General features: G+C 43.3%; 1 protein-coding gene across 1 annotated transcript in view; it reads left to right on the top strand.

The window, feature by feature from the left end:
- Window positions 1-15,136, top strand: part of LOC135368854 (venom metalloproteinase antarease TserMP_A-like) — a 93,501-nt gene that overhangs the window by 59,147 nt on the left and 19,218 nt on the right. The window contains exon 13 of the mRNA XM_064602395.1: window positions 4,903-5,025. Within this exon, the coding sequence (XP_064458465.1) occupies window positions 4,903-5,025 (123 nt within the window). The remainder of the gene's footprint in view (window positions 1-4,902; window positions 5,026-15,136) is intronic.

Here is a 15,136-nt window from a genome sequence, read left to right as displayed (position 1 = left end):
AGAGTACTTACTTCGCGGTGCGCCCTTGCCCCCCCCCCCCCCGGGAAAATGAAAGCTCTCCGCCTTTGGATCAAAGGAGAATGAACAACAATAAAAAAAGAGCCTGTACGCTGTTGCAAGTGATTGGCGGTTTTTGACTTGTACTGAACAACTGCTTCTGCGCTGCAATACGTCCGTAGACACTGTAGCCCGATGTGTTAAAATTCGCTTGCACGGATTTGACGCATATTCGGTTGACTGATACCTATAATGCACGGCTTCAACAATACTTGTGGGAGAATGTACTGTCACAGTAACGACTTTACTTGATGAAAGGAATGGCATTAGCAACGGCGGTCACAGAATTTGCGGTCATCGCCCGCTCCCGGGCTCCACTGCTATGCTAAGGTGGTATGCGAGAAAGCGGCCTTGAAGGAAGTGAAAACAATGGCAAATTGCGTTTATAGCGGTTAACGGCGAAACAGACTAAAAAGTTTAACATAGCATCGTATAAGAGGATAGAACACAATCTATAAGAACCATTGGAAGCATGAAAGGCGTTAACAGGATATAAATCTATTGCATAATAATTGTAATGCATTGCGCCTAAGGATATTTCTTCGATTTCTGCACAGGGCCCCTGTTTAGACAATGATTTTTCGACAATGGAATTCAAAGTTTTCAAATGTCATCACATCTTATGAGTCAACCTTCCTCCACACCACATACCAACAGCATCGCGCTTTGTGAGTGTTAACATTGATGTACTCAGGGTCTCCAATGTTGAGACCTAAGTACCACACCTCTCTTAGGCGCTCCACGCTCAAAGTCTCAGTCATACCGTAATACACACCCGCAGAGACGCTACATCAGTTATGGAGGAGTCCGCAAGAGCGATGTACCATTCTTTTTTCGGACCTCCGAAAGGTTCGCACAGTAGACAATTTTCTCACATTTAATGCTTGATATCAGAATGGTAACGTTTCAAATTTATACCTTTCAATTGGATTAAATTGTCCATCTTGCTAAGCAGAGTGTGCGTCTCGCAGGCGATTTTGTCAAACGCGACCTCTCAGGGTGCTACAGGAGAACAAGCTACGGGACTCAAACTGAGTGATTTTAATTTCGGGCATACGTATTACAAATCGGCTTAGGAGATTTTTAATATCGATTTGACATCAACTGATATTAAGCGCCGAAGTTTACGAAACTGTCCATTTGGTCCTTCAGAGTGGTCTCGGAGGCGATTTCGTCAAATGCGACTTCTCAGGAGGCAACAATGGAAATAGGCAGGGGGCTCAAACTGAGTGATCTTTATTTCAGATAGAGATATTACAAAATCGGCTTAGGACATTTTACATACCGTTTTTGTATCAAATGATATCAAGCGCCGAAGTTTATGAAATTGTCCATTTGATTTTTCAGAGTGAGATTTTTCAGAGTGTCAGGTAGACCGCTCGAACCCCACGTCACCCCGAACACACACCAACACCATCGAACCGGTAGCCCAAACCGGTAACCGAAGTTTTTATCGCGGTTCCATTCGGGCTCAGCTCCAAGATGGCTCTAGTAATTACGGTTCAGTTCCAACTAAAAAACTGTGGCTAATTCCTGTTTTCGTTCCGGTTCGGTTCGGCGCTCTGCTTATGAGGCCGGTTCTATGCCAAGAAGGAAGTGAGGGGATTTTATTTTTTTTCGCGGCACTGCGTTTCTTATTCAAGATATTTACCTTAAATATCTTATTCAAGATAGTTTTATTCAAGACACACGCGTATCTTCTGCTTGCACCGATTCTTTTTTGTATTTAATTTTGGAAATACATAAATAGAATTGTTTATAAAGTTTACATCATTTGATAGGGCGTTCATTCAGCTACATTTTGCTATTAAGCAACATATTTTGAGCGGATTCCGTAAGCTACAAAATATATTTGTCAAACCACAGAAAAATGGCGATATCTGGAAGAAAAATAACGTTTAAACGTCGAAACGTTTTCTTAAAAAACGTGTTTTGTAACACGTTTCACAGATTAAACGTTTTCTTCAAACACGTTTAAACGTGTTCCGTTAGATATACAGCACGTATACGTATGTAAACGTTTTCCCAGGATACGTTTAAGCGTTTTCTTTTGCATGAACGTACAGCGGCATGTATACATATATAAACGTTTTCATAGGAAACGTTTAATCGTTTTTCTTTTACATAAAAGGTCTTACGGTACGAATACGTACGTAAACGTTTCTTCAGGAAACGTTCCCTTTTCTTTTCTTTTTTGGTTACTATAAGCGATAGATCACATGTGCGTTAAACACGGTCCGTTATTGTTCGTTATTTGTATATGTTACCATGACCACGAGGGTGATATTATTATGAGGAAGAAGTGAACTGCAAATTTTCGTTTCTTTTTTTTTTTTTTGATTTCCTCCTCTAAACACTACAGCTTACCTTCCTTGAATGACAGTGCAGGGTATCGTTAAAGCGGCATGTCACTTTGTCCCGCTCAGTTGTGATCGTCTTATGTTTAATAAAGGACATTCACAGCGCAGGGCATATTTTATTCCGTTTCTTGGTGGTTAATAGAGCGTTGCCACGACCCCGTTCGCAGCGTACACCGAACTCCGCTCCGCTTGCGCTCATGGCATTGGGGTCGCTGACACTTAAAAAACGAAGCTTTATGTCATCGACACCGTCCGGCGTAATTACAATTTTCAGGGTGTTATCCTTTTCTCCATCCCAATTTGTTCATGACGGGAGGTGTACGGCTCTTTATGGGAATTTGCGTCAGTGACACAAAAGTTATGCTCATCCCTATTTTTCCCACTCTGGCGCAAGAATCATATCATTGGGGACAGTGATGGGTTCTTAACGCATAATTGGCAAATGTTCTGGTTTTAGAGTGCAATAGTGGGAAGCAGTAGGAAAGAGCAGGTTACATGCTTCAGGGTAAAGTAATCGCTCAAGGTCACAATCTTCCGCGTTGGTCTTTTCACAAAAATACTAATCGCTTAAAGAAGATAGATACGGAATTCTTAGTATAAAGTACCCAAAATATTCAAACGTCATCACCGCCATTTCGAGCTCGACATGTTTCAAGCTGTAGTGAAACACGTCGGCTTATAATGAAATGTACGACGAAACTATACACATACAGGGGGGGGGGGGGGGGGTTGCTTAAAAGCTGAATATGAACTGAAGTAATAGGCTACTTATAAGACAGTGAGAAACTGGCGTAGTTGGTAATTGCTGATAGGAACCATGGACGCGCCAGGCATAACGGGGACCACTTCTGTCTCTGTCCTCGTAGTGCCTGACGCGTCCATGTTTCCTATTAATTAACATAAGAAGTTGCTTAAATAGCTATCCGTTTCGAAAGGCGTTGCGTTTCATATTAACAAGATGTTGAAACGCTTCTCCGTGACAAAACGATTAAACATTTCGCAGCAACAAAAGTTTTAAACGTTTCGCATTAGCAAAACGTTTAAACGTTTCATAAGGAAACGTTTTCCAGACTATAAGTGAATCTAAACGGCGTATAAAGCGCTTAAACGGAAACGTTTTCAACGAAAATCGGAAAAACGTGTCAGATCCCGAGCCCTAATTTATATCACTTTTTTCCTAGATGAAATCAATTGTAATGTAGCATATGCTGAAGGGCACACCTTAGGAGGCCTCCTAAGGTGTGCTCCTAAGACAATGTCTTAGTTAACTTCTCATAAATAACTTTTTAATTATAAAAGCTACGAAGTTGCCCCAATGAGAACATCTGTTCCTTTTCGTCACCTCGTATTGTAACCGTTTTGAGAACAAAAATCCGTTCGGTGGATCGTCCGCAAAAAATTTGTGAAGGAACACCGTTTTTTTCTTTATTCTGTTCATCGCGCACCTTCGCGGACTCGTTTCCACCAGGCAATGCGGGACAGCCTGTCTACAGGCTGTCGCAGAAAACGTACCATTGAATTTTAATTTAAAAAATTCCTCCTCATAGAATCATGTGGTCAACGGCATTTCTTCTTACTGAATTTTTGCCACCTCCTGTGCATGTCATGTAACCGAAGTTTAATTATGTAAATTTTTGCAAACTGAAGCCGGAAATTTGCCAAGTAAAGGTTACCTTTTACCCCACCAATGTGAAGAGCGCGCCGAATTTACTGAAATTAATGATAATTGACAGGAATATGAGGAGCTACTGTATCGGAAAAAAAATAGCCAAAAATGATGCTGTACGGAGCTCGAAGCGAGCCTTCTAAGATGCGCAATGCACAAAATAAAGAAAAATGGTGTTCCTTCTTCCTTTTTCTGCGGATGGGCTATCGAACGGATTTTTGTTCTAAAAATGGCTCCGGTATCAGGTGACCAAAGGGACCAGATGTTCTCATTGGGACAACTTTGTAGCTTGTATAGTTAAAAAGGTAATTATTGAAAGTTAACTAAGACATTGCCTTAGGAGTTTGCTAATGCCCTCCTAAAGAGTGCCCTTCAGCATATCTTATATTGCAATTGGTTTCATCTGGGAAAAAGTGAGATATATACATCTTCTAAAAATATGTTCGCATTTAGCAGGAACACCCTGTATATATCGATATTTTGCTACTACTCATACGATAACTACGATAACTACTCGCGGGGAGTTCGGACGGCTGTATTCTCCCCTGAGTGCTGCCCTCTCGTTCTTCCGCTTACAGGGTGATATCACGCCGCCGGAGCATCTGTAGCTGCGGTGGCACAGCTCATTTTTAAAAGTCGATCATGTAATATCTAAGCATTTTTGGGACACACAAAAAATAGCCAGTAGGTCGTATGCGTTGCCGAACATAGTGATATCGGTTTTATAGGTAGGTTTCTCGATAGAGAGTGCGTTTAAGGGGACCACATGCACGCATGCTTTTGTAGGGTAAATATTAATCATTGAAACGTTCATTGCAGAATGTCGACAGGCAATCACGCTGCAACTTGAAGTGCTGCAGAACTTTGTGGAACGGCCTTGCATTCGAATGTATCGCTGCAAGTGCTCTGGATGGATTCACATGCGATGATGCCAAAGGACATGTAACGTTCCATTCCTCGTATTATCTCTCATGTTATGTGTCATGTCGTACGTAAACAACCCTATTTTCTTGTAAATTATACACATTGGCATAGGGTACCTGATGCTGTGCGCGGTCAAAACATTTTTTTTAAGTTCCGTGTCAGCGCCGCAAAGCAGCTATGGCTATGAGCGGCGTACATACGTGGACTGATTGAGAGAGGACAGCAGGATTAGTATGCGACCTGGGTCGACTTCATGGGGAACTGTGCCGACATTCTCCTGGAAAAACAACAACTTTATTTTGAGATGGAGAGTGGGGAGGTTCATCGCCAGAGGCGATACTGTACCCCATTGTTGGTGGAGATGTGGGGAATGAAATAATGAGCCCCTTCACAATAACGATCGAAGTCCGATGTTGTCCAGAAATATCAAAAGAGCTTTGAGCGCAGATCGTTGCTGGGTTGGATGGGGCCAGGGACCAAGCAATTTCGATAAGGAGAAGGGGCGATAGTACAGCTGACTAAGAGACTCGGAGAGTGCGGTTCGGGAAGGTTGGTAGTGGGGGCAATGAAGAAGAATGTGCTACAGATCCTCTAGAGCACCACAGTGGCAGCAGGTGGGAGAGTCAACTTGTCTCAAGAGGTAACGCCACTGAGCTGTAAAGGCCACATAGAGACGTGATTTGGTGGATTAATGCAGCATCTTGATGAGAGGTGTTTCATGGCATGCGGAAAGCGAGCCTTGGATCAACTCTGCTCAACATAGATGGGGGAGAATATCGGTTGTCCATTGGCGGGAAGCCAGGGGTGTCCCGAGGCGTCCCAGAATGGAACGGCGGTCTCCCCTCGGCAGAATAATACTGGTCCGTTTCCGATACGAGAGTGGTGCTTCTGCGGCGCTGTCGGCCTGCTCATTCCCCACGACAGTATAATGGGCTGGAACCTACTGGAGAACTAGCCAGTGGCCTGCTGCGTAGACAGTGTGGTAAGCCACTAACACATTGTGACTAGGGGTGCGGATGGGCCTCGTATGCCGGAATTTGCAATAGCTTGAAGTGCAAATTTTGAGTCTGTGAAGACTGCCCATTCCCGCCCCGAAGAACACTGGCGATCCTCAGGACGTCCAAAGTGTCATTGTGTCCTCGTCCGTGATAGAATGTTCGGAGGTGATCCAGAGAGTGTTATCATGGGATCTTCCAGTGATAGTCATTTGCGCACGTCCTGCGGCCGTCAGTCGGAGGACATATAAAGGAGAAGTAAATTAGTTTAATACTGCGTTGTGCATTTCAAATGCCTCCGCCCATTAATTAGTGTTCCGGTTTGTTTGTCATAACCAAATTCAACCGTACCCGTAGTGGGGGGTTCCCGGAATCCACCATTATGAATAAATGTTTAAGAATAAAACATTCAAGAATAATCCGCTTAAAAATGCACGATTAAAAATTAATCTCCTAAAATAAACCGCTTACTATCCCCGCTTAGAGATCACCGTTTAATAATCCACCATTAAAAATAAACTGTTTCAAAATCCCCTCACCATCTAGCACGGAGGCGGACTGATTAGATCATGTTATGTTAGGTTACTTTAGTTTGGTTTCTATTAGTTTGGCTAGTTTAGGCTAGTTTGGTCCTGTGAGGGTCAGTTTAAGCCCCTTGCTTGCAGTTCAAGTTGATTTGGGCCATACCACATGACTCTAGCGACTGTAGGATGGATTTGGGGGGATTCTGAAACGATTTATTTTTAACGATGTATTCTTAACCGTTGATTCCTTAGCGTTTTTATTTAAACGGGGATATTTCGACGATTATTTTTGTGCGTTGATTTTTAAGCGTATATTCTGGGAGATATATTTTTAACAGTGGGTACTTACGCGTTTATTTTTGAAAGATTATTTTTAATGGTTTCAAACGGGATACACCCCCAGTAGTGATCACATGTAAAGTACGAAAAATACTACAAAGAGAAAATCCAAAAATACAGGGGTACAAATACAAGTTAAATGCAATGATAAAAATGAATACTCCATGCACTGGGTTTAATGTGCGATAAAATATAGCTTGCTAGGTCTTTCATTGTGATCTTGTTGCCATTAACATCCGAGAAAGGTCCCTGACAGGATACTATACGGAGCATTCCCGTGGAAGATACAGAAAAGTGGTGCATATTACAGGGCGTGCTTGACTTTCGATGGATGTTTGAAATCAACTAAGTAGGAAACGCAGACGTTACCTTGGTTGTAACCTAATACTCCAAGGAATTCGTCACTGCAGTGTTGGTTATACATGAAATTTAATTAAACTTTGGTACCTCACCCTTCGTTTTGACTGAGATGCTAGGAGGACTCTCGCACATGCAAGCGTGTCTGGGGGCGGGATGTCTCGATGGACAAGCAATATATAGTATATATTTTATCTGCGAAAGGAAATGCCACTGCCGCATATTTCTTTCAAAGTGGATTGCCTTAGACGGAGTTGCACATGACCTTCTCTATTTTTGCTTTTTATACCGCGGCACCCATTCTTCGCCATCGAAAACAATCGAAGAGGAGAAACTAAAAATGACAAGCTGGTGACCGAGGTTGAAAAACTGAAAAAAAAAGAGAGAGTTGGTTTCTACTGTAAACGTCTGCTGACTTCTAAATGAGGGAAATGAAAGAAGATTCACTATAGCTACATGCAGAACAACATAATCCTATTGTGCTCCTGAGACTATCCCATTTTTGTGCCCAGATGTTGTCCCTAAGATCATCTCTAGAGTCTCATACTAACACTTTTCTAACAAATTGAGGATCCTTTGGGGACATTCCCAGGATGTCATTTCTGTCCTACAGTGACATCCTCAGGATGACTGAGGGATGTCAGCGTGTTCTTGGGGGCGGGGTAAAATCAGCGATGTGTTGTAGAAAGAAAAGGAATGCATAGAGTTCCGCAGCTGTTGTGGAGGTTGGATGTGAAAGGTGTCGTCCTTGCACTACGCCTTCGGATGGTATGACGAATGCTGAGGCGGACTTGTTGGTTCGGCATGCGCCGTCTGTATATGCTACTGTGAACGTAGAAAACTTCTCGTCTACCAGAGCATGAAAATGGGCTCGAACGACTTGAGGGGGGACCTGATCTCTCCTTTCCAGAATGTTCGGAAGGCTTACGAAAGTCGGCGGTACCGGCAGAGACCAGGGGGCTGCCGGCGGTATAATGTCCTCAGCTATGAAGCCAGTGAGAGTCCTGCGTGTCCTCTGCGCTACTCGATAGAAGGCGCTTTCAGGACGGTATCGAATTTTCCTGAGGAGCGGGTGACGGGGAATGTGAGCACGCAAACGTAGGAAGTGCCGAACCGTTTCACGTTCATGTACAACCTCAACCGGGAGTGCGCCAGCTTCAGCCAAGACTTGCCGTGTTTCAGCCATTCTTGGAACTCCGAGGCAGCGACGAAGGCTTCGAGCAAACAGGGACCGAAGGGTATTTATGCACGTTGTTGACGTTCTGTGCCCTCACCAATGCCGCGTGAACTGCAAGCAGGGAACGCTAATCACAGCCCCATCCTGAGCCAGAAAGATGTTGAATTGCGGGGAGCCATCGCTGCACTTTAGTTTCAAGGTGTTTAAGTTGGCGAGACCAGCGCAAGTCCGAGTCGATTACCACGCCAAGGAAGCGGTGGAAGGGTACCGGCTCAAGCTTCTTGGCACCATCCCAAAGACGGAAATTGGTCATAGCTTTGCGCGTGAAAGGGAGCTCGACGCTCTTTTCGTGTGAAAGGTCCTTCCAACGGTGCGTGAGGTACGTATGTACATTATTTAAAGCGAGCTGCGTGAGTTGTTGTGTGAGTTGTTGTGAAGACTTTCTCCTGGAAAGTCTTCAGAAAACCCAGCGAAAACCTCAGTCAGCACAGCCGGTGACAAGATGATTTGAACCAGTGCCGCCCCCCAGGCTCGGCGTGGAAAGCGATCATCCTAACCACTTTGCCACGGGAGGTAGTGTGCTAAAATACTATATTTCTAACAGACGGCAAGGCGATATAGATATTATCTCGTCGTTGTTGTCCACACTTTAGTGGACATCGTGACGGCTAGAGCCACAAGAAATAAAGTGCTGTGGAAACGATGACACACGACGGAGTCCAAAGGCAACCGCTGTCGTCGAGAACCGAGGCGTTGTCTTTCGTCGTCCTCGTGTTATGCCCTCGTTTCCGATACGCTTCCACTGGATCGGAAACAACTCACCCGGTACGAAGTGCTCAAGAAATACGTCCCTATACAAGGCGCGTGTATGAGCTTCTGAATGAGAATAGTTCGAGCGTCCTCCTGATGCAGCGCATTGCTGCATAGCGAACGAACCAATATAATAATAATACCTTTATTAATGTGCACAAGAACAGCCGAAGCCTTGGTGTTGGCGCATGCAGACAATGCATTATCTACAAATATGTATACACACACACACACACACACACATATATATATATATATATATATAGGGTGAGGTAAAAGGATTATCAAACGGCCACGAAGTTTTACAGAAGTTCAAAAAAAGACGCGGAAACAGATTTTAGGGAAGTTAAAAACACTAGTTTATTACATGGGAAGACGTTAAAAAGTAAAATGGGCAAGGGGTCGACGTTTCGACAGTGGCACTGTCTTCGTCAGGACAAAAAAAAGTTGTTTTTTTTTGTCCTGACGAAGACAGTGCCACTGTCGAAACGTCGACCCCTTGCCCATTTTACTTTTTAACGTCTTCCCATGTAATAAACTAGTGTTTTTAACTTCCCTAAAATCTGTTTCCGCGTCTTTTTTTGAACTTATATATATATATATATACTGGAAGAAAGGGGTTCGGGCGACCGCGAAATTAAATAGGTACTAACAAAATATAAGGCAGACAACGAAGATGTAGGAAGTAGAAAAAGGGGGAGTTATTTATTTACTAGTGGAAAGTTAAGGGGGAAGTCAACGTTGCGGCGGAAGCTCCGCCTTCGTCAGGACTGAAGAATGACAAATGACACTTGGAGTTTTGTACAGTGCTACAATGACGTCACAATCGGGGGGTCCCGCCACCTGGCGGCCGTCAGCAGGTCAAGTACAAGGAAGTGGTTGAGTCATGTCCGGTGAAGAGGTCATAGTCCGGGAGGTGGGATGGAATCCAAGGGCTGTGGACTGTTGTTCTGCAAAGAAAAGGGAAACAAGCAGCAGTACACTATCTAAGCAGATAAGTTTCTTATTGTTGACAGTACACAGTCCTGGCTGGCTAAAATGGCGTGAAACTGGAAGATTCGGTTTTTTCGTCACGTCCGATCGGTGATTGTTAAATCTGATTCTGAATGCGGTTTTTGTCTGGCCCACGTACTGTGCTTGGCATGCGTTACATTGAATGAGATAGATAACGTTGGACGAATTACAGTCTAGGTTTGCTCTAATTGTACAATTTGTACAATTAGAGCAAACCTAGACTGTAATTCGTCCAACGTTATCTATCTCATTCAATGTAACGCATGCCAAGCACAGTACGTGGGCCAGACAAAAACCGCATTCAGAATCAGATTTAACAATCACCGATCGGACGTGACGAAAAAACCGAATCTTCCAGTTTCACGCCATTTTAGCCAGCCAGGGCATTCAATTAACGATGTTTCAATTTTCCTTCTTCAAACAAACTTCAGTTCCGACCGGTGCCGAGAACAGCGCGAATCTTACCTTATCTACAAATTCCAATCTATCATAAACGAGGACCCCGGTGTACTGTCAACAATAAGAAACTTATCTGCTTAGATAGTGTACTGCTGCTTGTTCCCCTTTTCTTTGCAGAACAACAGTCCACAGCCCTTGGATTCCATCCCACCTCCCGGACTATGACCTCTTCACCGGACATGACTCAACCACTTCCTTGTACTTGACCTGCTGACGGCCGCCAGGTGGCGGGACCCCCCGATTGTGACGTCACTGTAGCACTGTATAAAACTCCAAGTGTCATTTGCCATTCTTCAGTCCTGACGAAGGCGGAGCTTCCGCCGCAACGTTGACTTCCCCCTTAACTTTCCACTAGTAAATAAATAACTCCCCCTTTTTCTACTTCCTACATCTTCGTTGTCTGCCTCATATTTTGTTAGTACCTATATATATATATATATATATATATATATATATATTCCGAACGATGCACAGCTACACAGGGCTGACGAGCCGCAAACACGGCGAAACACGTGTCCTCTGGTGCTGTCGCATCGTTCCATGAGCATCTGTTTCTCTTCGTGCAGCCATAGAAGCCATCTTAATCTGTAAGTTTGAATTTCAAACACGTCTAGCGTCATTTACTTGTTTCTTTAATGGCGTTTCCCCCTCTTTATATATATATATCTATCTATAATATCTATCTATAAAATCTGCTTCCGCACCTTTTTTGCAACTTATTTATATATATATATATATATATATATATAAGAGGGAAAAAATTTAATAGGAGCTCTTTGGTTGCACGTATAGCATATGTCTGTAAGTCAAACGTCGCCATGCCAGTACTGGACAGCTGTTTCGGCCTTCTTGGGCCTCATCAGCAGTACGCAGGCAGACATATATATATATATATATATATATAAGTTGCAAAAAAGACGCGGAAGCTGATTTTAAGGAAGTTACAAACACTAGTTTATTACATAGGGAGACGTTAAAAAGTAAAATGGGCAAGGGGTCGACGTTTGGACAGTGTCAGTGTTCGTCAGGACAAAAGATGCATAGGTGGTTACAGGTTGCCTAAATAGGTTTGGTACATGACGTCATAATCGGTACGGGCATGCCACAAGCGTTTGTCAGTGAGTGAGTTTCGGGAATATTCCAGAAGGTCAAGTCCGGGTACTGGTGTCATTCACCGTAGGTCACTGTCCACTTTGGGAGAAATTCCTGGGCAGGGGTGAAGGCTGCTTCGAACTTTGCTAAAAAAAAAAGAGAAAAGAAAACAGAAAAGAAACGAAAAGGAAGAAAGTGTAGCTCATCTAGGCGGCCAGATTTCTTACCGTTGAAAGTGCTCCCAGATCTTCGTTACAGAGGGCCATTCAAAAAAATATTCAGATTAAGGCGTCTGATGAAAGTGTGTGTGTCATTATACCGAATAGCGCGAAAGGTTTTGATGTGTGCAATTTATTTCCCAGAAAAAAACTCACATAAACATAGCTCCGCGCGTTCACCCTTAACTCGACACTCCAGCTATAACGAGGATGAGGAGGTATGCGTCACCGATGACGGTATAAGGAGACTCGTTCTGGTTCGCCGGTCAGTGGGGGTCAGCACCTTGTCCCTTTGCCGCCGTAAACCTGTTTTGCCAATTCTCCCGGAGAATTGGGAATAGAAGGAGCGGCCGATGCATTACCGAGCAAGGAGAAAGGCTTTATCAGAACCCCGAACAGCCGAGTAGCAGACGACAGCGGAGTAGCAGACAACATTTCTCTAGGCCAATCAGCGAGCGTTCTCCTTATAGCGTCAGCTCAAGGTTCCAGGCAGATCACAGGCTGGTACTCCTCTCCACAACCGTTGCGCACGGTCGCTTTTTGTGGCGTATTTTAAATTCAATATCTGCTATAATTCTGACTCTGTGGTGTAAATTACTTCACATGGTGCATCTTGCTGGCCTACTTAACAGTTTTATAGGAAGAAAACTGGGTGTTAAAAATGACTTCTGTGCTACTTTAATGGTTGATTGGACTTTGTAAATGACATAAGATTCGCGTTGTTCCCTGCACTGATCTGAGCTAAAATTTGACTGGAGAATGAAAAGTGACACAATATTTAGTGAATAACCTGGTTGTTTGAAATGGCGAGAGACCGGGAGGTTCGGCTTTTTTGTAACGTCACATCGGTGGTTGTTGAACCTGATCCGAAATTATGTTTTAGTCTGACCTACGTATTGTGCTTGGCACATGCCGCACTGAATGACATAAATGACGCCATAAATAAGTCGCCATTAATTTTGACGGAAAAATTGGAATTAGTGCTTTGAAGTACTTGGGTGCTTTGCATTAATTTGCATATTTAGCACCTACGACCATCGCAAGGGTGGCAGCCGTTTCCAGGATGGGCTGCTTGGCTAACCTTAGAGCTAACTACAGCTTTTTCCGGTGTTATTAATCCTCTTGTCGTACATTTTAATCCTTATACCATGACATTTAATCCATTTGCCATCGGAATTAATCCCCCTTAAATTATTTTTAATCCTCATTTCACATAATTCAATCCGTTTCTCATGCAATTTAATCCAAGTGACTATGTGTGGGCTACATGACATTTTTGTATTTTGGGACAATTCCCATGTGTCCGCATATTGCACATGCTTTTCACTAATATTGTGGGTTTCTGCACAATAACGGGATACTGTGGGACTGTACAATCTGGATTACGGTGCTGTGGGACTATTCCCATGTCTACGAGTATTACCCATGGTTTTCACTAAAAACGTGGGTTTCTGAACTGTAATGGGATACCACTGGGACTGCCAATCTGGATTGTGATGTCGTGGGACTATTTCCATATCTACAGATATTACATATGATTTTATTAAAAACATGGGTTTCTGCATTGTGATGGGATACTGTGGGACTGTGTATATTGATTAAGATATTGTGGGACTATTCCCATGTGTACGGATATTCCCATGCTTTTCATTAGATAGGCGGGTTTCTGCACTGTAATGAGATACTGTGGAACTATGGATCTTCATTACGATATTGTGGGACTATTTCCATGTCTATGGGTATTTCCCATGCTTTTCATTCAAAATGCAGGTTTCTGGAGTATAACAGGATACTGTGGGATTGTCTATCTGGTTTAGGATATTGTGGGACTATTCCCATGTGCGCAGGTATTACCCATGCTTTTAATTAAATATGTGCATATCTGCACTATAATGGGATACTGTGGGACTGGCAATCTTGATTACGATATCCTGGGACAATAAGCATGTCTATTGCATGACAATGGGCATTCCCAGTGCTTTTCATTAAAAACACGGGTTTTTGCATTAATGGGATACTGCGGGACTGTCAATCTGGATTGCGTTATTGTGGGACTACTCCCATGTCTACAAATTTTACACATGGTTTTCATTAAAAATACAGGTTTCTGTACCGTAATGGGATACAGTGGGACCGTCAACCTTCCTTGTGATATTGTGGGACTATTCACACGTGTCCGGGCATTACCCACGCTTTTCATTAAAGATGCGGGTTTCTGCACCTTAATGGGATACTGTGGGACTGACGATCTTGATTACAACATCCTGGGACTATATGCATGTCTATTGGTATTCCCCTTGCTTTCAATTAAAAACGTGCTTATTTGCACTGTAATGGGATACTGCGGGTCTGTCAATCTGAATTACGATATTGTTGGACTATTTCAGTGTCTATGGATATTACCCATGCTTTTCATTCAAAATGCGGGTTTCTGCAATATAACGGGATACTGTGGGACTGTCTATCTGGTTTAGGATATTGTGGGACTACTCCCATGTGTGCGGGTATTTCCCATGCTTTTCATTATTTATGCGAATTTCTGCGCTGTAATGGGATACTGTGACCCAGATAGACAGTCCCATAGTATCCCATTACAGTGCGGAAGCCCTCATTTTGAATTAAAAGCATGGTAATAGCCGTAGGCATGGAAATAGTCCGACACTATCGTGATCCAAATTGACAGACTCTCATAATTTTATTACAGCGCAAAAACCCGCGTTTTTAATTAAAAGCACCGGGAATACCCGTAGACGCGGGAATAGCCCCACAATCTCGCAATCAGGACTGACAATCCCAGCGTATCCCATTACAGTGTGGAAACCCGCGTTTTTAATGCAAACCATGGGTAAAATCCGTAGACATGGGAATAGTCCCACAATACCGCTATCCAGATTGACAGTCCCACAGTATCGCATTAGTGCAAATACCCGCGTTTTTAATGAAAAGCTAGGGGAATACCCATAGACATGCTTATAGTCCCAGGGTATCGTAATCAAGATTGCCAGTCCCACAGTATCCCATTACAGTGCTGAAACACACATATTTAATGGAAAGCATTGGTAATGCCCACAGACACGGAAATAGTAGCACAATATCGTACTCCAGATTAACAGACCCGCAGTATGTCATTACAGTGCAAATAAC

The sequence above is a fragment of the Ornithodoros turicata genome, chromosome 1, assembly GCF_037126465.1.
Source record: "Ornithodoros turicata isolate Travis chromosome 1, ASM3712646v1, whole genome shotgun sequence".
In the NCBI taxonomy this organism is placed as follows: Eukaryota; Metazoa; Arthropoda; class Arachnida; order Ixodida; family Argasidae; genus Ornithodoros; species Ornithodoros turicata.
This window is presented reverse-complemented; position numbering and strand designations above follow the sequence as displayed.